Source organism: Esox lucius, chromosome 4, assembly GCF_011004845.1.
Source record: "Esox lucius isolate fEsoLuc1 chromosome 4, fEsoLuc1.pri, whole genome shotgun sequence".
NCBI classification, from domain to species: Eukaryota; Metazoa; Chordata; class Actinopteri; order Esociformes; family Esocidae; genus Esox; species Esox lucius.
The window spans coordinates 34,831,050-34,851,674 of NC_047572.1; the positions used below are offsets into that span (position 1 = coordinate 34,831,050).

Sequence of the window (20,625 nt, forward strand, 5' to 3'; positions counted from 1 at the left end):
TATCTATACAACAACTCAACATTAGGGTGGAAATTAAGAAACTCTTAAGAATGGCAATCCAGACAGAAAACAGATGTATGACGTCACTAAAATCAAGGTACAATAAGTAATCCAAAGGAAACTCAATGTAGGCCCTAAACACTGTTACATCAATTACCTATTTGTTCATTAGTCAATTTATCATTTTAGAATTTAAACTCCATTAACGAGTATCAGGTGTTGGTTTTGAAAACAAGCATTATCCCAGTTATCGTTGGTAAATACAAATAAGAGAAACTATATTATTTAACCAAACTCAATTCAGCATTTAAAATACATCTAATAGTTATGTTGGGGAATAAACTCGCTTCAGCTGTATTACCCTTTTTTTTTTTTTTAAGGCTATGACTATATTGGATTCAAATTCAGTCCTCATGGGACACTGCTTGTCTCCTTAACGTACAAGTCTATCACCATGTGGATTCTTCATCCTACCACTTATACAATATATAAAGAGAGCGAAAACACAATACGTTAACCTTTTTGTAAGACAACCTAGAGACTATTTTACCAGATTAGAAAATCATTGTACCAAATTCTAATTCATCATAGGTTTCAGATGTACCCACTTGTGCTAGCGAACAGCTCAGCAAGCAACAAACAAGTACCACGTGGTGGGCCTTGATTAAGGCCTACCTACATTGTGAGACCCCCCTTGAGGCCTTACGGTTTTAAACATTATCATCAACGCAATAAATACGTTTGACTCAAAATTACATAAGTACACATGACAAAGCACAACAAAACAGGTTATTTCTTGAATACCTATTAAAACATGTTCAAGCATGACAGAACAAAACAGGCTATTTCGAATGCCTATTAAAACATGCTATATAACATTCAATTTCTTCTCAAACTACATGTAATATTTAATTAAATAAGCTTGGCTATTACCGAGGAAGGTGATCAGGTTTCCTTGATAAGTTCCAGCTTCATTTAATGATTAAGTACGATACATTTTTAGGAAATAAACATTTAAGAACTCTGAACCAATGATTATGAAAGCTCACGTCAGTTCCTAGTATTGTCCATGATTCCAGGATCCCATAAGAGAGACTCCATCTTGAGACTACTGTCGGTCAGCCAGGTGGTCAAACAGAATGAATCTTCGTCCATTTCGATTGTCTCCTTTTGCGCCTTTCGACTGTTGTCCTTTCTCGGCCATCTTAACTTTCCTCTGTCTTCTCTCTTCGTCTGTACCACACTCTCCATCTGTCCATATACAACTTCCTCGGAATCCATCTTGTTTAGCCGGAAAACGTTCTTTTTCTTTCTGTCCATTTCGAGTCCAGGCATCGTTGTTAATGATCCTTTTCGTTCTTGATGGTATCCTATTCGCGCCTTGCTTTTTAAACATGAACGCATCATGCGCGTCAGAGGCTGCAGTCCTCTTGTTGTATTTGTACAACTGGACGGCATTATATTTTTACTTGTACAAGTCACTGTATAATTGGAATACAGTTCAGCACTGAAGCACACCGGTCAACGCCCCAACAAATTGAGACGGACTGTCCGCACCCGCAGACAGATTCCACGCAATAAAAATCACGGCCTAGTCGGGTCGTCATAGGGCTTGTTTGACAAACTAACGCTTTTTGCAATCTTGACAGTTCGTTCTATGGCGTAGTTTAATGACTCACTGTTCAGTTGTTTTCAGCAACCAGTAACCGGGAAAAACAACTTCTTCCTCGCGATTGCAAATCGAGCCCCTAAGCTCTCCAGCTGAAGTTCAGCAGAATCGTTAAAACATATCCATCGGGTCGCGGCAGCATCGTGTTAGAAATCGGCCGTTTTGTATAGTGGTTGTAATAATTAGCATACCCGTTTGTCAAGGGAGAGAGAAAGTATATTATTTATTGCAGCATTAGAAAGTCTTGTTCATGAGGTTACGGACCTGGTCTTCCTTACACAACCTCAATCTCATCTCAGTCAATCTCTTCTCCCTGTAATGTTGATTACCAGCTAGCCTATACATTAAGGGCGTTTCTAACTTTTTAGGAGTCAACCCCCATGCCATATGGCCATCGTAAACATTCCTGTCATTAGAGCGCTACTGTTCCGTTATCTCCCCACGGAAAGGGCAACCCAGTGTACAAAGGATATTACTCAGCGTTTCTGTTTAATTTGTTTATTTTCCATAAAGAATAACCAGCAGGTAATAAACCTGAAATGATATAAAATACAACATTTCAAACATACTAGCTACAACCCGCATCAGTTTACCTCAATAGCCCAATAATAATAAGCAACAATAAATAGCATTTATCAAGTACACAATAATATTAATATGACTATAAATAGCATATTTCATAATCATCAAGTACACGCTTCATATTTCGAACATTATACACCATACTCAAATCCTACCAAACCTATGCAAAGTCTTCTGCAAGCAGAAAACTACAGCTCCCACAATTCCCACGGCAAACCAGGAAATACCTGTCCGCGATTCATACTTCAACCATTTATAAAGCTAAGAAATAATCACAAATAGACACGTATGGTATAGAAAGGCTATAAGGTTAAAATGTTGGCTCCATGTCCCACGGCTGCCACCTCGTCAACTTATAAACTATAGAGCATAGCGTTATATTTATCAGTTAGCTAAACTGCTTAGATCTACCAGAGCATAGTATAAATATTATCTTACGTTCAATGGACGTAAACACAGTACAACAATAACACGGCGACAGTGGACAACATGAAGCGTACTTCATAAACAGACAAGAAAACAGAGAGCTTACCAAGTGGCTGCACACCGGGTTGAAAGTCATAACAACTGAATGAAACGCGCTTCCTTTTAAACATAGTAAACACTGGTCACATGTTTCACAGCTCACTCTTCTCTTAAAGAGGCACTACACTGTTAGGCTACGGTTTCTCCATAAGTGATACTTGCAACATTTGTAGCCTTTGTTTAAAGTAAACATGTAATTAACGAAAGTAACAAATAACAAGTTAGTAATCAACAGAAAACACAACAGCTACCTACTGAGAGAATCTAAACAGAGAGGTTTCTGTTGTTCTCATTATCTAGGCACATTCACTTCCAATGAAACGTACATTCATATTGTAATTGTTAATGCTCAGATTCTACAGTGGGATGCAGGTACCACCTCATGCTACCAGTAAAACGCAAAACTGGAGAAGAATCAGTCAGGAAGGATAAGGAGAGACCAACTGTCTATGCCCACCACCTGCAAAATCATTCCCCTTTTGGAGGTTGTCTTGCTGTCACCTCTCCAGTACACCTATTCACCTATACACAATATTATTGTGCTGGGGGACATGAGGGATGTACTACTAACTTTTCTCAGGTCCTGGTCCTCACCTGCGGATTACCTGGTTTGGGGGGACCGTTGCTGTTCCTGTCCTTGTCCACCTGGTCATACTTCTGACCTAGTCTAAAATCAAATATACTCTGGATTTAGCCCAGAGAAATGTATTTATTATTCCAATTGGACTCTTAATATCTCACCCGGCACAGCCAGAAGAGGACTGGTCACCCCTCTGAGCCTGGGTCCTCTCTAGGTTTCTTCCTAAAATTCGACCTTCTTAGGGAGTTTTTCCTAGCCACTGAAATTCAACACTACTGTTGTTTGCTCCTTGGGGTTTAAGGCCGGGTGTCTCTGTAAAGCACTTTGTGACAACTGCTGTTGTAAAAAGCGCTTTATAAATACATTTTGATTGATTGATTTTGACCTATTCGATTTTTAAATATTTTTGGTCAGTATTCCATGACTCTGTTGATAAGTTTCTGCTGGCCTGGGCTACCTGTTCTCTCTCTGGCCTATCTGCTGGATACTCAACCAAAGTGGAAACCATGAGGCTTGTACTCTGGCCCATTGCTATGCTAAATCCTGTGTCTCACTAAGCAGTCCTACTTGTTTGGTAATGGGCATGTTAGAAACATGCTTGGGATTTGGCCAACCCCTTGTTTGTGGACAGCTGACTGACTTTGAACCAATTGATTGGTTGCAGGGGAATACTTGGGCGTTGGCCGCCCCGTTGCTTGCGATGGGCTATCTGCTTGCTTAAAGTTTTGAGCTGTCATTGCACATCAGATATCCTTAAAGGGGTTATAAATGCTTGGAAACCTGATGTTGGCATCATCTGATGTTGGCATTATAATGTTAGTCAGTTTAACTGTATCAATGTAATTCACGAATGGCCAGTGGCATAAGAGGGTTTGTTCAGGATAGAGACAAGAGGCTATACCGACACCTGTCAAATGTACATCTCCGTGGTGTAGTGGTTAAGGACACAGCTTTTCATGTGGGTGACCTGGGTTCAAATCTCAAAATGCCAACGATTTCTGTTACGGGTTGGCTGAACTAGGCTTGCCTGGTTTCTTGTTTTTACTAGAAATTGTGATTGATTTGACTTGCGATAACGATAAACAACAATTAACAGATCCTTTTGATGGGTTTGACTGAATAATGCATGACTGTCTCTGTTATTTATTTATGTCTTTCTGATTTATCTAAAAAAAAAAATTCTCCTGGTTGAATAAAGGTAAAAAGAAGAAAAAAAACGTATAAATAAGAAATGACCTGTTGTTGATCAATTAATCATATATCGGTATTACTGTGCATATTTTTTGTTAAATTACACCTTTACTTACACTCACCTAAAGGATTATTAGGAACACCATACTAATACTGTGTTTGACCCCCTTTCGCCTTCAGAACTGCCTTAATTCTACGTGGCATTGATTCAACAAGGTGCTGAAAGCATTCTTTAGAAATGTTGGCCCATATTGATAGGATAGTTGATGGAGATTTGTGGTATGCACATCCAGGGCACGAAGCACCCGTTCCACCACATCCCAAAGATGTTTTATTGGGTTGAGATCTGGTGACTGTGGGGGCCATTTCAGTACTGTGAACTCATTGTCATGTTCAAGAAACCAATTTGAAATGATTCGAGCTTTGTGACATGGTGCATTATCCTGCTGGAAGTAGCCATCAGAGGATGGGTACATGGTGCTCATAAAGGGATGGACATGGTCAGAAACAATGCTCCGGTAGGCCGTGGCATTTAAACAATGCCCAATTGGCACTAAGGGGCCTAAAGTGTGCCAAGAAAACATCCCCCACACCATTACACCACCACCACCAGCCTGCACAGTGGTAACAAGGCATGATGGATCCATGTTCTCATTCTGTTTACGCCAAATTCTGACTCTATCATCTGAATGTCTCAACAGAAATCGAGACTCATCAGACCAGGCAACATTCTTCCAGTCTTCAACTGTCCAATTTTGGTGAGCTCGTGCAAATTATAGCCTCTTTTTCCTATTTGTAGTGGAGATGAGTGGTACTCGGTGGGGTCTTCTGCTGTTGTAGCCCATCCGCCTCAAGGTTGTGCGTGTTGTGGCTTCACAAATGCTTTGCTGCATACCTCGGTTGTAACGAGTGGTTATTTCAGTCAAAGTTGCTCTTCTATTAGCTTGAATCAGTCGGCCCATTCTCCTCTGACCTCTAGCATCAACAAGGCATTTTCGCCCACAGGACTGCTGCATACTGGATGTTTTTCCCTTTTTACACCATTCTTTGTAAACCATAGAAATGGTTGTGTGTGAAAATCCCAGTAACTGAGCAGATTGTGAAATACTCAGACCGGCCCGTCTGGCACCAACAGCCATGCCACGCTCAAAATTGCTTAAATCACCTTTCTTTCCCATTCTGACATTCAGTTTGGAGTTCAGGAGATTGTCTTGACCAGGACCACACCCTTAAATGCATTGAAGCAACTGCCATGGGATTGTTTGATTTGATAATTGCATTAATGAGAAATTGAACAGGTGTTCCTAATAATCCTTTAGGTGAGTGTATATGCCCAGTAAAATAGGAAATCCTACACCCCCATCATAAAACAGTTCTGCCGCCCCTGATTGTTTGGCTGGTCTTGGCTGGGTTTGCAATGTGTTTTTGGTTTTGGCAAGAGACCTCATTGCCCCTCATTTTTCATGCAAGTCCCTATGGCGCTGTCTCAGGTGTTGAAATAAGTTTCTGTTGCCGCATGTTGTTCCAACCACCATGTTGCAGGTTTTGCATATTACATTAGGTTCTGACATCTCTCTGGACCCAAAATATTAATAAACAACAGGAGGTAAAACATTTTTTTGCACCAAATCATCCCTAGTCTCCATCACATTGTCCTCTGGGTTCATTATCCCTAGTCTCCATCACATTGTCCTCTGGGTTCATTATCCCTAGTCTCTATCTCATTGTCCTCTGGGTTCATTTTCTTCATCGATCCTCTTCCTCCCCCTAACAGCGTGCCCTAAAACCCCAATAATGTTTTGTTCACTCTAGTTATGTGGGTTTTTTGAATGCACTATTAAATAATAAAAAAATTGCATTATACATTGCCTATTTACACTTGGATATTCTTGGGTTAATTTCAGTTCACAAAATCGTTTTCTTTTTCAAGTGGATATATAATATTGGGCGCAGACTAACTTAACATGAATACTGGGAAAATATATATTGAAAAAATGTGTTAATAATCTACTAGCCCTGTTCCTTACTCTGTAAATTATGGAAATTTTGAACTAAGGTACATTTGAGAAATGTCTGTCTTTCTATTGGCTGGTATGTAAATCTTTACTTTGATTGTGACACACGTCTGTATAATATCAGAGGATTATTAGGTATTTGGGCCATGTCCTCCTGCCTAGACAAAGTCACAGTAGGTTGTAGGGTTAATCATCTGCCGACCTGTTGGGTAGATGCTTTAAGTTTCCCTTAAGGGTTGAGAAAGTTAACCACATGAGGGAAGACACCATGTCAAGCCCAGGACATGTGATAGAACAAAGGGCATGTGTTTGATTGACATGAGACCAATGGGCAACAACTTACCATACCCCTTTTTCTATGTAATAAATATGTATTGTTCATGTATGGAGTTAGAGACTCCTCGGATGATTATGTCTGTAAGCGTTTGACGCGTCTCTCATATTTGTATAATAGCTAATAAAACTGTTAGAATGTGCCAAGAGAACTTTGTCTCTGTTTCTTACTCCTTTAAGAGTGTCGATACATGGAATTGCCATCACAAAATACAGTTACAAACAGGGGTAGTAATATTTTAGCCACTCTAACATTTTAGCCAAAAATCCTTAAGGTTTTACAGATGTTACAGATGCGTTTAGTAATCTTTTGTTGTTGATATTGAGGTTACAGATGTGTTAATAATCCTTTGTTGTTGATATTGACATTATAGATGTGTACCACTACCTGAAGGACCCTCCCTCTGGCTTCCTCCCCAGACTGGCCTCAGTTACTTTGACTGGCCTGGTGGGCATGATGTTAACTCGGAGAGGTAACACACATTTTGTGATTTTCTGGTGTTATATCAACTGGTGTTTGAACTGTGTTATCAACTGACCGACTTGACAGTTTAGCACCATTGATACACCATACCAATTTTAAGCCCTACATTGCCGTACATGTCCAAACTGAATTTTGCTTGCTGTAATACGTTGCACCAGGACCAACAATAGTGCTGTCAATGTTTCCTCCACTCTGAGCTTGAAGTATTTGACATGCACAGTATTAACATTTCTCCTCTTTATACATCTAAAGTGCTTCAAATGCTGGACAGCCATTTGTCATGTTCGGAACAGGCTTCATAAAAAACATTTGATTTGTAAAATAATTTTGAACTTGTACTATTTTATGATAGCTATATTTGTGTGTGTGTTTGTCAGGTTCTCGTGTAAAAAAGCTGGTTGTTCCATTGGCATTGATGACGGCAGCAACATCCATCTGCTACCCAGCCCAAACTGTAGCCCTGCTTAAGGTAACACAAACACACACACTGAGACCATACTGTAGCACAACATAACACTGTAGCACAGCATTATATAACACAATGTAACACTAATTAATGTTCACTGTAGCAAAACACTGTAGAGGTAGGGATGTCACAATACCAGATTTTTTAACTTTGATACGATACAAGAGAAATTACATGACCGTTACTTGATTTTTCTGTAATGCAAGTTTTCTGTAATGCAAGTCTGGGTAAGACATTGATGCAGAGATTATCTCATGAAGGGACTGACGGGTTCATCAAAGCACTGGAGTGCAAGGATTGAGATACCAGGTGGAGATACTGGCAGATTGTAACAATCAGACTCTTTTTATTCTATTGCATTTTTATATTTTGCTTTTCTTTGTAAAGCACATTGAATTGCTTCTATGTATGAATTGTGCTATATAAATAAACGTGCTTGCTACTTAGGATATATACTGTGATGGCAATTTCTAAAGTCCAGACGATTTCCGGAAATGGTAGGTAAGACAGAGGAAAACTCAAATGCACAATAAACAGTTTATTCTTGCAAGGAGAGAATACACAGGTTACAAAGTAACAATGAATAATCTCTAAAGTAAAACAGGACAAGCATCATAATTTAAAGGAGGAAAAAAGGGGTGTGGTAATATGTGTGTCAATAAAACACATTCACATGGTAAACCTATTCAACCTTTTAGGAGCCACAATGTCTGGACACCCAAGGATAGACCCTAAAAGTGTTATACAGATTAACTAATTTACGAGTAACTAATCCACTAGTGCCGGTCAAGGATGCTGTTCAAGGATGTCTCCCTGAGACAAACACCAGACCCCACTCTACCTACATTCCTTTACTTATCTAAACATGGGGACTCAGTCTTTAATCAGGAGGAACACATCAGTGTAAGAAATTTCCCTGACAATACTTATTTTGTATTTTACATAAAATGGTTTAATCTATTTTTGTGAAATTCACTGCAGTTAGTGCCTCGCTGTTAGTCATAAGATAACTTTTAGACAAAGACAAATGTCCGTTAACGTGCAGGACAAAAAACATTTAGTTATGCCATATCAACACAATATTATCATCAATATATACATTAGGGTAGATTGGCTATATATTTGGTGTATTTATCTCAGCTTAATATACTTAAGGAGGCAATTAAATTTACATAAACATGCATAAGCAGACATGTGGTTGTTTCATTCACATTGGAAAGTACAGTCTAATGTGATGATCTACAGCTCTGACTTTCACCTAAAAACGTTAACAGAGCAAAGCAGAGTTGGGAGCTGTTGTGGAAATTTCTTATACAATGTATTCTGATTGTATAAAGGACTGAGTCCCACTGTTAAGATAGGTACAGGAATGTGTGGGACCTGGTATTTGCATAGGGGACATCTATTGTCTGTCCAGATGCAGATCAATGGGTTTTAGGACAGGATAGGAGAAGATATACAACAGGGGGCAGTAAGGTCAGTTGGCCCCTTTGGGTAAACACTACAGTATGGCAGGAAGGATAAGGTGGGGGAAGATAGCATTTGATAGAACAAAGGAAAGGTGTTTGATTGACATGAAACAGATGGCAGCATCTTACCACACCCCTTCTTCCTATGTAATAAATACTGTCGAAATGATGTTTTTATTTAGAAACTATCCACCGTTACTTTGTAACCTGTATACTTTCTCCTTGCAAGCAAGATTAAAACCGTTTATTGCGCAATTGATTTTTCCTGTCTTACCTACCATTTTCATAGAACTTTGGAATTTTAGAAATTGCCATCACAATTTGGGGGCACGTCCGGGATCCTAATCCTGATCGGTTCGAGTCCTTTCCTAACAGGTTAACCGTGCACGGCCAGAGAAAGCTCTGGAATTCTAGTATCGTCCAGAAAAGGCTTATCCTTTGACGGGCTGAGAAAGAGTGCCTGACGGGAGCTGTGACTCGTGCTTGATCAGTACAGGTTTCCTGCGGAAATTGAATTTGGAGGCAAGAACGCAATACGGTCTAAAAACTTAAAGTTGGACTTTATAGTTTAAAATCTGCAGTAAAAGGTTGGACCTTTTTAAAATCTCATTTGTGGGCTGACGAGCTTGACTTCGCTTTCTGGTTGGTTGAGTATAAATTAGATTTACTGGGTAAATCTGAAACATGGGGACGTGCGACAGTAAATCTTTGGCGGTCTCTCGTGTTTACGCTGGACCGGCAAAAATTATCACTGACGTATATGGTGTTTGGACATGTGAACAATGTTTCTTTGAGTGTTATTAGGGTTTTCCGGCGACTGGCGTTTTCATTCGGTGATGGATGCGCGGCCTGTCGGGCTGATTGGAGGTAGATGGCCGTGGTAACGTATGAAAAGTTGTTTGGAAAGCGTAGGCTACGGTGTGTAGACAGTGTGGAGTATATTGATCTGTGTTGTAGTTTTTTTGCTCAGGTTAGATGGCTCGTTCTCCTCTGATCGCCCGTCACCCCACCCCGCGGAGTTCAGCTGGACCGATAGGTGGGTCTCTTTGGAGGCCCGATCGGGACACTGCATCGTTGGAGTCATAACGTGGCCAAGCTCTGTGGACTTTTTCGTTGTGAACGTGGAAATGCTGTGGGCCGCTGGAGGCCGTTTTCTGCTCCGCTTTGGAAGTGTTGAGCATGTCTACGAGTTTCAAGAAAAGTTCCAAAAGTGGGGAGTTGTATACACCAGGTGTACACACCCGTAATATCTTTGGCCTTGCCGCGAGTGATTCAACGGGAACACGCAGGAACGCTGAACCGCCTGAGGGAGGGGTGCGGACGGTCAGACAGGGGACCAGAGGGAGCATCAACCGGTGAGATTGTCCCTTAATACAGTTTTCATATGCTTTAGTAAACAATGTGGTTGATGATTTGATGGTTTTGTAGAAATTGATAGATGGATTTGAGTAAGTATGGTGACTAGAAGTTTTTTTGAGTATTGCAGTCAGGGCGGCTGTAGTTAGAAACATGTCGTTTTTGTTCCATGTCCTGACACCAATTCCCGTGCAGCAGTTGGACTGCGTGATGGAGTATAGCATGCTCCTGTATGTTGATGTTTGAAGTGTGGTGTTTTGGTTAATAGCGACTGTAGTTAGGCCTGACAACCATTCCTATGCTGCTAACCTATTGCGTTGCGATTAGTGCTGGATTATAAGCGGTTGGACTGCTTGAACGTCTGCAATTTAGGTTGGACTTAAATATGCAATTGAGATTGGATCTCATACTTTCCTGTAAATTGCCGCAATTGTTGGTCAGCTTATGGTTTGGATCAGTATGCTACAGAAGTTGTATATGCACGCGCCACATGTGTTTGTTCTGTTTGTGGTCATCATCTAGTAAATGCATTTGTCCATTTTGGTATTCCCTGTGCACGAGGGATCCGATTGGCTGCATTGAGTATTCCTTGATAGAATATTGGATCTCGTTTACCGAGGTTGGTGTTAACTTGGAAGTATTTGTAATCGCAATGTTTCTTCTTGTTTGGTGTGCGTTTGGGCGAACGCTTACATTGCGTTGTTAACATGGTTATTATGCGAGGCCTACTCTTTTGGCTTTTCCCTTTGTGCTGAAATTGTGTTGAAATTGAATTTGCCTGATGGCTGGCACACGTGGGAGTGTTAGCCTGCTAACTTAAGTGTTTAAGAGAATATTGTCCGAAATATAATTAGAGGGATAGCTTGGAAATTGGTATAATGATGATTCTGTGATTTGGTAAAATATGGTCTCGTGGTTTCGTAATGAGGGGTTAAAATAGTGTTTTCTCTCTCCTTGTATGGAGTGGGATGCAGACCATAGCGAAAGTTTTAGTATTAAGATAACATGCTGTTTTCCATGAAGACTGGATTCAGCCAATATAGTCATAGCCTGCAAAAGAGTGTAAAATGACTACGGTCTGTTTATTCCCCAAATAGCCAAAGCCAGTTTATTCTCCGTTTAAATTAACCTAAAATTAGACGTCCTATTTTAAATGCTAAATTGAGTTTGGTTAAATAAAGGTGTTTTCTAACGATAACTGGGATAATACTTGTGTTTTTAAAACCAACGCATGATACTTGTTCATGGAATTTAAATTCTGGAATGGTACGTTTGTGAACAAATAGGGTATTGATGTAAAGGTGTTTAAGGCTACATTGAGTTTCCTTTGGATTTCTTATTGTACCTTGATTATAGTGACGTCATAAATCTGTTTTCTGCCTGGAGTGCCATTCTTAAGAGTTTCTTAATTTCCACCATAATGTTGAGTTGTTGTATAGATAATGATAAGCACATTTTTACAAACTGCAAAAATATTAGATAGGTTGGACACTAAATCTAGAATCTTCAGTTAACGAACGATGTAGGCTAAATTGAGAGGATGGTCTGGGGACCATAAAGGAACATTTGGCCTTGCTAATGGCTTACCATATATGTGTTGAGCTCAGAGCTTCAGGAAGGGTGGGCAGGTCCACTGGGATGGCTTCCGCCACCCTTAACATTATATCAAGGTAGCATATTACTAAGGGTTAAATTCGAGTGTTCAGCCTGTTCTCACACGTGGTAATTTTACCAACACATGTTCAGTTTTGGGATGATAAAACATTAAGTGAAAGCTGAATAAGTTTTCCTTTTGGTTGCTTTAATGTTTACATTTATGATTTCAAATCAAATTGTAGTATGGGTGAAGACCTTAAGTCATCCAACATTGTTAATTGCTAGTACAAATTTGATGTATTTGCATGAAATATGCGTGAAAGTAGAGATTTTGGCTGACTGGCACTATTTTGAATGACGTAGACTTACATCTAAAATTGAGAAAATTCCCTAGAGTTTAGGAGGTAAATTGAGTCATGATGTTTGTTGGTCTCAAATTAGTTTGGCCGTTCCCTGTGGAAATGCAAATTTTGATTAGCTACTTTGGGAGTTCCTTCACACGAGCGACCGTGTGTGTGGTACAGTTTTTATTTCCTTTGTTTTTCTTATTTTCGGTTGTTTTGGTTGGATATTCAGTTTGCGACATTTACTGAATGCATGTTAGAATTTTCTTTTCATTTTCGGTCCTGTAATGGTTCTGCTTTCAAGCTTGAAGTCATTTTCTGTCTTGAAAGCAGGGGGGGATTGTATGAAATGATTATCTATAGTGGAAAAGAGTTGAACTTAGAGTTCAAAGCGAATTAAATAGGTACTTAAAGAAGTTACGTGAATAATCTAGTTTGTCAAATTGGGTTTTTGAAATGTATGTTTTATGTGAAATCTAACATGGTTATGGTTGAGTAGAATACATCTTGCCATTTTGAAATGGTGTAGCTAAGCAATACCTAATTTGATGGGTGTGTTACTGTTCAGTTAGTTTAATATTTGATTAGAAGTAATCATATTAATCTTATGCATTATGGAATAAGTGGGTAAAAACGTGCAGGGAGCACATTTTGTTATTCCTTACATGTTTACAAAATGTTGCCATGTTTTAATTTGATATTGAGAAAATAATTCTGCATCAATGTATATTTCGGGTAAACCAAGTTGAGAAGTCTTACATAGTCTAAATTGTAAAGAGAGGTACAGACCCACTGGAGCACTCCACTCACTGACACAAAAAAAACAGTTTGAGATGGATTTTAACTTGTTTGGACTCTTTAGAAGAGAAACAGACATTATCAAAATTGGGTATTCTAATTCTAATTTAAGTTCTGTCCTAGTAAGCAATCATTGGAAAGTTAATGGTTAACAGAGGTTTCTTTGAGGTGAATGAAGAGAAAAAAGGTTGTTTTACTATTGTCAATGCCTGGGGTGTTTCAAGATAACAACAGTGTCCCTTAGTGATAAGGTGACAATCCTCCAAGACCAGGGTCTGTTATCCTTAGGTCAGTAGACCACCCCCCACTCCAGGGAGAGCCCTGAGGGGATAAAGGAGTAAAAAGGGGGGGTCATGATTTATGACAGGAGTTCAGAGTGTTTGATGTGCTAGGATAATAAGAAGAGATTGAGAAGTTCACACTAAGTTTCATCTTGTAGAGAAATTAGGCTAAATAACAGTTATGTTAGCTGACCTTCAAGATGGTGTGAAATGTTTGATTTGAAATGAGGTATTTGATCCTATATGTCAAACAATGGGTGAATTTGATTGTAGTTCCGATACAACACAATCAGATGTAAATTATATAGGTGAACTGAGAATTGTTCATGAACTGCTCTTAGAGAGTGGAACTTCAATGAAAGCAAACTATCTTAACTGATGAGTTTTTGGAACAGTAATGAGAAATGTGAAATTGTGTTCTTCTGTTCTTTGTGTTGGTTGTTACACCAACTATAGAAAAGAGTGGAATTGTGATTTTGCTACACTAGCAGAACAGAAGCACCAGAGATGTTAATGTTATAACGATACTGTAATTGATTTCAACTGTTCTAATCTATTTGGAGAGAAGAAGTAGAGAGATATTGGAAATATAGGGTTTGAGTGTTTAATAGTGTGTAGTTCTAATGTATCAGCGAGATGCAACGAGCTAATGTGATGGACATATGTGATGATGTACTGTGCAGTTGGAACTAATCTTCTCAAGGATAATTCACACATTCAGATACAGAACACTTGAAAGCGATTCGACAACAGAGGACTTGTTGGAGCCCAGAGAGAGACTGAGCTTGGCTTAAAAGGACAACTGTGAGGTGGCTGAGGTGAGATGGATCTCACAGACACACAGACAGACTGTCCTACAGCTGAGAGAGGAGTCGACTCTGGCTCGCTGCACGTCTAGGTGCTGCACGTCTACAGGATGCTGGGTTCCTGTGAGCTGGACTGACTCGAGTCCTGATGGTTCTGCAATGTGATGGAGAAGGCAACCTCCGACCAAGAGGATGGAGGCGTAGGAAAGATCTACTGCACAACATCATGCAACGCTGATTGGGTCCATACCAGGTACATCTCATCTGCTGTCCAGGTAGCTGAGAGAGGAACCTGGGGTCGACGACACGCTACACGAGGATTTCAGTGTTGAAAGATTAGACGCAGTGAATTGAAGTCACTGAGGGAAAAGTGAATTTTCGGGTGCTAGTAACCAGTCACTTTCTACATGGCCTTTAGCTCTAGAACCTTTAGCTAAAACTGGTCATCTTGGAGTTCACAAAGGAGAACACACAGATTCTCCTGGCCTGGCTGATAAAGCAGCTAGAATGGAGACAACAAGAGCTGTGTCTGCATTTGAGCTATGAAGGACAACACCTTGGAATATACATCTGACTTTTTCGTTCTGTTACATCGACCTGTCAAAGAAATGGTTCATAACTGACTGTCTGACGTTTGAAGGAGCAGAACAGTTGTGATGACTTTGGAAGGACATCCAAATTGAACCATGGAGAGGACTTTTCAGCGAATTGAGCAATTGGCATGAGAGAACTTTGTAACAGTGATGAATTGAAGGATGCATTCAGTGATAGGTGTTTATGATGATTTTAACATAAAAGTTTTGCTGTATTATGTTATGATTCTGTATGATGACAATGTGTGATCTTGGAGTTTATACGGAAGGTAATGATCTAGAAGAATGTAAGGGAGGATCCAGACATTTCAGTTTGCTCAGTTCTCTAATCACTAAGGATAATAATATTGACTGGGTCATGTTGTTAAAGAGTACTGTTTTGTTGCAGTCTACATCCTAATGAGTGAACTGTTTAAGGTTTGATACCAAGGTTTGACATGGTATCAAGAGGATGGATTGTTGTGGAAATTTCTTATACAATGTATTCTGATTGTATAAAGGACTGAGTCCCACTGTTAAGATAGGTACAGGAATGTGTGGGACCTGGTATTTGCATAGGGGACATCTATTGTCTGTCCAGATGCAGATCAATGGGTTTTAGGACAGGATAGGAGAAGATATACAACAGGGGGCAGTAAGGTCAGTTGGCCCCTTTGGGTAAACACTACAGTATGGCAGGAAGGATAAGGTGGGGGAAGATAGCATTTGATAGAACAAAGGAAAGGTGTTTGATTGACATGAAACAGATGGCAGCATCTTACCACACCCCTTCTTCCTATGTAATAAATACTGTCGAAATGATGTTTTTATTTAGAAACTATCCACCGTTACTTTGTAACCTGTATACTTTCTCCTTGCAAGCAAGATTAAAACCGTTTATTGCGCAATTGATTTTTCCTGTCTTACCTACCATTTTCATAGAACTTTGGAATTTTAGAAATTGCCATCACAGAGCAAAAAAGCTAAACAATTTAATTCTGGTTTGGTAAGCGAGATACACTATTGAGCTCCCTCCTCGTTGATAGCACAGACGTTTGGCTCAAAGCATATGCGCACATATAGTAGTTCGCCGTGAGCATGGCATGCTCTGGTAAAGGGTGAACAATGCTATTTGTGGGAGACAGCTAGACAGTATTAGAGACTGAAGGGAACAAAATGTTAACTAACTACTTATTCTATTCTAATTACTCTGGATTTTAATATATTGTGGAAATCATGTTAAATTAATATGTTTATGTAATAAGGCTTGTGTGTCCACAATATGCACTGCACTCTTAAGGAAATGGACTGTCAAATCTACATTGTTGACGTCTGCTTTGGTGACAGTCAAATTATGATTAATGCAGAGGGAAGTGCTGCGCTCCTAACAGTGGTTATGAGGTAACATTTGGTAGTACTCCCGTGGGGTTAGGGTTAAGGTTAGGAATAATATTGTGTATCTCTCGTCATTTGAACTTGCAGGCATTGGGGTCTGAGTCGGTGGCATTTATGTCCGGCCACCATCCCCCACCGCAACTCCCTAGCTAAACTTAAATTAAAGGTACATGCGTGTACTGCTGCCTCTAGTGCAGGGGTATTCAATAAAAATTCAAAGAGGTCCAGTTAGACCAAATTACCTCAAGCAAAGGTCCGGAGCATCATGTCTAACTTGCGTTATGATTCAGTGCCACACATACTGAAGTACTCTAGTAGTTGTATCAATGTATGTATGTAGTCAACAACTGACTCTCAAATAAAATAAAGAACGTACAATTCAATTGTAATTGTTCATCGAATAATATTTAAACAATATTTATTGTCAGTTTTCATATTGAACTTGAATTATAAATTGATAATACAAATTAATTATAAGTTCATCATCATCATTTTCTTCTGCTCATCCGGGGCCGGGTCGCGGGGGCAGCAGTCTAAGCAGAGATGCTCAGACTTCCCTCTCCCTAGACACTTCCTCCAGGTCTTCCGGGGGGACACAGAGGCGTTCCCAGGCCAGCTGGGAGACATAGTCCCTCCAGCGTGTCCTAGGTCTTCCCCGGTGTCTCCTCCCGGTGAGACGGGCCTTCCCAGGAAGGCGTTCCGGAGGCATCCGAAACAGATGCCCAAGCCACCTCAGCTGACCCCTCTCGATGTGGAGGAGCAGCGGCTCTACTCTGAGCTCCTCCCGGGTGACAGAGCTTTTCACCCTATCTCTAAGGGATCGCCCAGCCACCCTGCGGAGAAGGGCCGCTTGTTTCGGCCGCTTGTATCCGGGATCTTGTCCTTTCGGTCATGACCCAAAGCTCATGACCATAGGTGAGAGTAGGAACGTAGATTGACCGGTAAATCGAGAGCTTCGCCTTGCGGCTCAGCTCTTTCTTCACCACGACAGACCTTTACATCGACCGCATTACTGCAGAAGCTGCACCGATCCATAATTGGCCCCTTCAATTATAAGTTGAATATTGAATTATAAATAATAGGGTACTTTAATAATACATTTTATTTTCTAATTTCAAGTAAAATATAGGTTGCATTTAAGCTTTTTTTAATGTGCATCTTAAAATAAAGTGCTTAATTTTTGAAAAAGCTTGTTTCCCTTTTTCTATTTTTTTAACTCCATTTCACATCTTTACAGTCTCAACCAATTTATAATGAACCATCTATAAACAATTTAACAGATTTAACACCTTGTTTTCTCTTTCTTTCCCTTTTATATCTCACTCCTCCACTTTCTTATGTTCAGTGAGCTTTAGCTTGTCCTGCCAGGATTTTAAATCTGGGCTGGAATGGTGTCAGGGCTATTCTCATACACATGTAGGTGCTCACTATGTTCACTATGATCATGGTGGAGAAAGCTGCCTCACAGCTGTATGTGGAGCCGAATATGGTCAAGATGTACAGGGCTACTTTCCTCAGACCTGGGAAAGCTGTCTCCGAGACCATTTGGAGCCAAAAAGTGGCAGGGTCATTTCCTCCAAAATGCTCTTTCAGGGCCACATCTGCTTGGAGATCGACTAGTTGCATATGGAGAACCCCCTGAGATCTGTGATGAGGAATGGGTTCTGAATGAACAAGGTGAGTTGCTGTCCAAGACTGAAGCTGTCAAAACGTTTGTGGAAGTTTACAATCAGCTTGCCAACAAAGTCAACAAAAGAAGATGCATCTCTCTCACCCTGAACCTGTTCCTGCATTGTTGGGAAGTGTGCTCAGTCTCCCTGCAGGTCTTCCTTGAATACCTCAAGTTTCCTCTGGAAGGAGCGGACGGTTGTCATTAGCTCACAAACTGAATTGTCCTTGCCCTGTAGATTTAAATTCAGTTCATTCAGGTGTGTAGTGATATCAACCAAAAAAGACAAAATATCCATCTTCTGTTAGAGTACGTCTGACCCAGAACGCAGAGAGATCACACAGACCACGTAAGGTAGATTCAAAAATAAAGGTTTTAATGGAGAGCCAGGGTTGTATGAGAAAACAGTGTAGGCAGGTCCGAAGCTGGGGGAGAGCTGACGGTGAAGGCTGGGTGGTGAGGCCAGGAGCTAGTAGGCGCAGCAGAGGAAGCAGCAGGTCTGAGCAGGCAACAGGAGAGAAACACAGGGTAAGTACAAACACAGGGAACAAAGGCAAAAAATGGAGCACACGGATGATAATAGCAAGTAACTAGAACTGAGAGCCAAGTACCACATGGGTAGTAGATAACGAACTGGCGCCGAAGAGGTGATCAGCCCGGGTTTAAATATTGCTGGAGTGAATCATGTGGATGAGGTGCAGCTGCGAAGAATGGCTCTGCAGTGAAGACTCTGCCACGCCCCTTGCCCTACTGAACACACCCCCAGCACTCCAGGTGGAAAAACAAAACAGGGACCGAACCACCTGACTCAGGGCGGAGGGGAAGCAACCCGTAACAGGACCCCCCCCTCAACGGACGCCTCCCGGCGTCCTTCCAGGCCCCGGCTTGCCAGGGTGAGCACGATGGAAGTCCCTCACCAGCTGCAGATCCAAGATAAGACTCCTGGAGATCCAGGAGCGCTCCTCCGGCCCATAGCCCTCCCAGTCGACCAGATACTGGAGCCCCCTACCACGCCGCCGAACGTCCAGAAGGCGGCGGACGGTATAGGCCGGGTGGTTGTCGATCATGCGAACGGGAGGCGGAGGGTCCCCAGGCGGGCACAAGGGACTGGAAGAGACCGGTTTTAGGTGCGAGACATGGAAGGTGGGATGACACCTCATAGCCCGCGGCAACTTCAGCCGCACAGCGGAGGGATTAATAATCGAGTCAATGACGAATGGGCCCAGATACCGGGGTGCAAGCTTGCGTGAGTCAGTCCGCAGGGGAATGTTCCTGGAGGACAGCCACACCTCCTGCCCAGGCTGGTACTGGGGAGCCGGGGTCCTGCGACGGTCCGCCGACCTCTTGTTCTGCTCCGTAGTCCAGAGCAACGCATCCCGGGCGTCGCTCCACACTTGACGACACCGACGTAAGTTCTCCTGGACCGAGGGGACAGCCAATTCCTTTTCTTGCTCAGGGAACAGAGGAGGTTGATACCCCAAAGAAGCCTCGAAAGGGGACAGACCGGTAGCAGAGGTGGTCAGGGAATTGTGGGCGTACTCGATCCAGGGAAGATGTTTAGCCCAGGAGGATGGATGCTGAGCCACCACGCAGCGAAGAGACGCTTCCAGGTCCTGATTTGCTCTTTCGGTCTGGCCGTTAGTTTGCGGGTGGAATCCTGAGGAGAGACTCACAGTAGCCCCAAGAGCAGAACAAAAATCCTTCCAGACTTGAGAAACGAATTGTGGGCCCCTGTCCGAAACAATGTCCACAGGTATTCCATGGGGACGGAATACATGTATGACTAAGAGGTCCGCTGCCTCACTGGCAGTCGGTAGTTTTGGTAATGCAACATAGTGAGCAGATTTAGAGAACCTGTCCACAATCGTGAGTATTGTATCATTACCTTCGGACACGGGGAGACCAGTGACAAAGTCCAGGGCTATGTGGGACCAAGGACGACTTGGAACCGTCAGAGGTTGTAGCAGACCCGAGGGAGACTGGTGGGATGCTTTCCCTCGGGCACAGGTGGTACAGGCTGCCACGAAAGCTCGGACATCAGCTGCTGCTGATGGCCACCAGAAATGCCTTTTTAACAACGTAAGGGTACGCTGCCTCCCTGGATGGCAGGCGAAACGGGATGAATGGACCCACTGCAACACTTCAGACCGCACGGATACAGGGACATAGAGCCGGCCAGGCGGCCCGTCGGCTGGTCCGGGGTCCGAGTCTTGGGCAGCCTTGACCAGAGACTCAATCTCCCAGCGAACTCTGGCCACTACGCAGGTAGGGGGCAGGATGGACTCCGGTACGCTGGGCTCCTCAGAGATGGAGAACTGGCGGGACAAGGCATCAGGTTTAACATTGCGAGAACCAGGACGGTAAGTAAGAGTAAAGTTGAACCTGCTGAAGAAGAGAGACCATCTGGCTTGGCGGGAGTTGAGACTCTTTGCAGACTGAGCAAAGGCCAGGTTCTTGTGGTCGGTCCATACTATAAAAGGCTACTCCGCCCCCT

General features: G+C 41.9%; 1 protein-coding gene across 2 annotated transcripts in view; it reads left to right on the forward strand.

The window, feature by feature from the left end:
• Nucleotides 1-20,625, forward strand: part of LOC105030208 (MICOS complex subunit MIC27) — a 55,146-nt gene that overhangs the window by 13,398 nt on the left and 21,123 nt on the right. For both annotated transcript variants that reach the window (XM_020046042.3, XM_020046043.3), the window contains exons 5-6: nt 7,270-7,368; nt 7,757-7,848. In XM_020046042.3, the coding sequence (XP_019901601.3) occupies nt 7,270-7,368; nt 7,757-7,848 (191 nt within the window). The remainder of the gene's footprint in view (nt 1-7,269; nt 7,369-7,756; nt 7,849-20,625) is intronic.